The sequence below is a fragment of the Halyomorpha halys genome, unplaced genomic scaffold (assembly GCF_000696795.3).
Source record: "Halyomorpha halys isolate HHAL.00 unplaced genomic scaffold, Hhal_1.1 Scaffold276.1, whole genome shotgun sequence".
Taxonomy (NCBI): Eukaryota; Metazoa; Arthropoda; class Insecta; order Hemiptera; family Pentatomidae; genus Halyomorpha; species Halyomorpha halys.
This window is the reverse complement of record NW_027105171.1, coordinates 716,716-721,005: the sequence shown is the minus strand read 5'-3', so window position 1 is coordinate 721,005 and position 4,290 is coordinate 716,716. Positions and strand designations below refer to the sequence as shown.

Here is a 4,290-nt window from a genome sequence, read left to right as displayed (position 1 = left end):
CTTATTTCTAATGTATCAATCCTAAGGATATTCTTTACAGTAATAATAGAAATTTAAGAAATTAAATAATAGTATTAGAATATTATTTTTCACAACTATTATAAATTCCAATCAATGTACACACAAATTATAAAGTATGCATCCTCGAATCATGACAGGATCAGCAAACTGATTAGGACATAAATGTCAAAAATATATAATACTAGTATAAGTGAAATGCTCATTCGTTTAAAAAGAATTATCGAGAAAGTCTATTCAAAAGATACAAATGATTAAGCTGAATAATTTATAATCACTACATTCAAATAATAGTTTACTTAACAAATAATTACATTGACCCCCTGATAAGAATTTTACTTTTTAGGATTCTCCTGTCCTTAAAGTTTTATTGATGCTGAAGTCAGTGAGCACGGAGACCTTGAAGCTAGGCTGTACATGAAATGATGGTTTTGGCAGTCTTCAAATTTTTGGTGGGAACCAGCGAGTCTGAATAATTTAAGACATGAAAAGAAGAAATCTGTTAAGCCTTTCGGTTAAAATAAAAATTTACATATTCAGAAACGGACAGACTTTTTCAAAATCTTGAGCTCAAATTGTTCTAAACATTCTTGGAATATTACCAGTGAATTTTCGGTATAAAACCTGCAAATTGACAAAGTCTCGTAAACCCAATAATTTATATATAAACCCAAAATATTGTTATATGAGCACATATGGAGAGACTAAACAAATTTGATTCAACCATTTTCAGGACCTCAGTTTCATTTGCAGGTTCCCACCGAAAATTAGAAGACCGCCAAAATCATCATTTCATATGATTTTAAAAAAATTTCTCCTTAAGCTTACCAGTACTTGATAGTCATTGTGCCCGGCCCCCTGCGAGCACAATGGCTGTTTGTCAAACTTTTGAAAATTAATTAAATAATTAATTTTTATTTGTTTGGAGAAAAATAAATTTTGTATACACAAGAATAGCCAATTACTGTAACTGCAATATTTCGAGTTCCTATGTGGATTTTAAGGTAGTAGAAAAAAAAAAAAAAAAAAAAACCCTCTCCCTACTAATTAGATAGGTAGACTAATCTTACAAAGCAAAAAAAAATTAAAAAGAACTTACAAATCACGTCCGTTGTGCATCTCGCTAATAATTCTTTCATTTCTACATCTTTACCATCAGCTATTTCCTTCATACATTCATCAAAAATATTAGCACAATTTTCAATTTCTTCGTACATCCACTTCAGCTTAACTTGGCTAAATAGAGGAGAAAGCTTGCTCCTAAGGTATCGCCATTTGTTTCCTCTTATAAAAAACAGGTGTTGATCTAGAGGATTTGTTTTCCCGTCTACGTGAAAAATCCTGTCGGGAAAATGTTCGAAAGATGTCTTCAGAATATCATTTATGTATTCCGGGTCTCGAATCATTAGCATTGGAAATATTGAGTGGTAAAAGCCCCCGTATTTTTCATTTTCCAGTTTTTTATAAACTCTATCCCAACTTTCGGCTATTAAAAAAGAGAAACAAATCAATGAATACAATTACTAAAAATAATATCATATAAAATATTATAAGAGTATTAAGCTATATCTGAAATCATAATGAATATTACGGAAATATTTCAAATTTGGGTTGAAATTTTATGAAAATTAGATGTATCAATTCAATAGAGTAAACTCTGTAAGAGGGACAAAACAATAGCTAGAATACAACTGGAATATTTCAAACAAATAAAACCTTGAATAACTGAACTACAGGCAAAAGACTCTCCAGCAATAAAAACCATTCATTATTAATAAAATAAATTATGTTATATCCGTATGAGTTAATGAAGTATCTCAACGTAAACATTTTCGATATGACGTCATATTTAAAAAAAAAATACAAATTCACAACAATTGAACAAAATATTAAATTTATTTAATGGTCATTGGAACTTTTCAAGCCTCAAAAATTTGACTTAGTTTTCTTTATCACTGTCCAATAAAGAATTTATACAACGCAAAAATATATAATATATATATAAAGCAAAAGACACAAAGTGGATATCGCTATCAAGATGTCAATTTTCCAATAATTTGTAACAAGTCCCATTGTTATAGCTGAAACAGAATCAGTAAATGTTAGAGTAAAATTATCTAGCTATATATCTATTATCTAGCTATTGTTTTGTCCCTCTTACAGAGTTTACTCTATTGAATTGATACATCTAATTTTCATAAAATTTCAACCAACAGTACAATACAACAGTAAATGTGTTTAATTTTGATGGAATTGGATGTTGCAAAGAATTGGTTACATTCTTTTCTGTTCACAAAGTGTATTGTTTGAACTCAAAAATAATTAAATTAAAGTAACAATGTTTTGTTTTTCTGTACCAAGTAAACAATAATTAATGGATATGTTTTTGAACTAAAAGTTATTTTGAAATCAATAAATACTATTTATGGTCATTATGGCAGAGGAATTATTGGAGGAGGAAAATAAGGAAGCCTATGGACAGTGGTTTTGGAGATGGTATGGCGTACAGTATACAACAGTCCAATAGGCGTTACCATGTATTAGAAGGGAGTTTTTACTTTTAAAAACAAAATAGTTTATTTTGAAATTAGTTACGTAACTAAATGATTTGTTTTCCTTTGTAACGGTGATTTTTTATGTAAGTGCAAGCTGATTATATTTCTAAAGGATTATTAACTTAGTTTAGAATTTAAAGTTAAAAGAAATTATTGTATATTTGATAAACATATGTATTAACCTAAACTAATACACACTAAAATATCAAATTTAAATTCAAGAAAATTTGTGTATCTAACTTTTTTCACCTTTGATGGCACAAAATTATCATATTTTTTGTTTTTTCTGGATAATTTAGTAGTTTTATCATTTCATTTTTTTATTTTTAAATTACTAAAATATTCCTGCCGACGTTTCGGACTGCCCGTCCATCTTTATCGTATAACCGCATAACCTAAAAACTTAAACGTCTCAACTGCTTCAAGTGTATTTCCTCCTATATCCATATAACCTAAATTGCTCCTGTTTCTACTGCTAATCATATATTTTGTTTTATCTATGTTTACTAGTTCCCAGAATTAACAAGTCTAAATTAACAGTTTTTATATAAGAGCGTCATGTTATGAATACATAAACCTAGAAAAAATTGAATTCACTTGTATTTTTAATTATATTTTAGATGGTAAAACTCAATTTTTACTTGCAAAAACCATAAAAATGGAATATTTAAAAAAATCTTTTAGACATTAATCATTATTTTTCAGTAACAACGTTTAAAGTGTTATCTTTTTGTCGCATATTTTTAGACTCGTCACTAAGTTCTTTAAGTTCCGTGCTAACCTCTGCGCTCTGAGAACCGTCTATAACATCATATTTATTCGTTGAATAGAAAAAAAAATATGGGATATATTTGTTAAAAATTTTAATTCAAAAGTGAGACTAAGATTCTGAAGGGATATCAGAAAAATTGTTCTTACCCGGTTCAAAGCAAACATACTAGAGTACATACAATATCTTATTCCTCTAAGAATGTGTACAGAGTTAATACTGTTTAAATATTTTTTTCCAATTGAGTAGAAGTAGAAATGAGAATAACCAAAATACACATTTCAAAAAGTTATCGCTATCTCGGGTCTTCTGAGGTCTCAAAATAAATATATTTTTTCTATTTTATCATATAAATTACATATTTATAATTATACAATCGCGCGATGTTGCAAAGTATTCGTATACAACAACTGATTAAGAATGCACTCTTATTTTTTATCAGATGTATATTTTGTGCAACTTCAAGATTAAAAAACACCCTTGAAGTTCCGGGTGGGGTAAAAAACTTTAAATAATCATAAATGGGTGATATTGATTAAAAAAGCTCCAACAAGAGTTCTTGAAAGTGTAGTTGAAGGGGAGTATGGATCAAATTTAGATTATAATTGATAAAATATAATTTCTCAACAAATATATTTATTTGTAATTACTTATACTATAGATATTAAATTATATTTAGTGCCTTGAGTTTAAAAAAAATAAACATTGAATTACAGAATGTATTTTGTAAAACATTTATTCAATTGTGCGAAATATTTAACTAAACACCTAATCATATAGATCCTTAAGACGTATATATTTATACGTATATATATATATATTATACATTATAGATACATTGTATCTACACAATTGTTTTTCAACTACAAGACCAATGCTGTTCATATGCTGTTTTTTTTCGAAATGTTCTGTATCGTCATGAGTTTAGAGCTACTGGAATTCAGACTA

General features: G+C 27.9%; 2 protein-coding genes across 2 annotated transcripts in view; both read right to left on the bottom strand.

The window, feature by feature from the left end:
- The window catches only part of LOC106680668 (probable cytochrome P450 6a14), a 38,624-nt gene that overhangs the window by 4,583 nt on the left and 29,751 nt on the right, over nt 1-4,290 (bottom strand). The gene's annotated exons all lie outside the window — the stretch shown is intronic.
- Nucleotides 229-2,094, bottom strand: LOC112211805 (cytochrome P450 6k1-like). Its single transcript, XM_067049136.1, has 3 exons — nt 2,001-2,094; nt 1,118-1,504; nt 229-251 (listed from the first exon to the last, which is right to left on the bottom strand). Exons 1-3 carry the CDS (start codon nt 2,089-2,091, stop codon nt 229-231), a joined length of 501 nt encoding a protein of 166 aa, XP_066905237.1. The 5' UTR covers nt 2,092-2,094.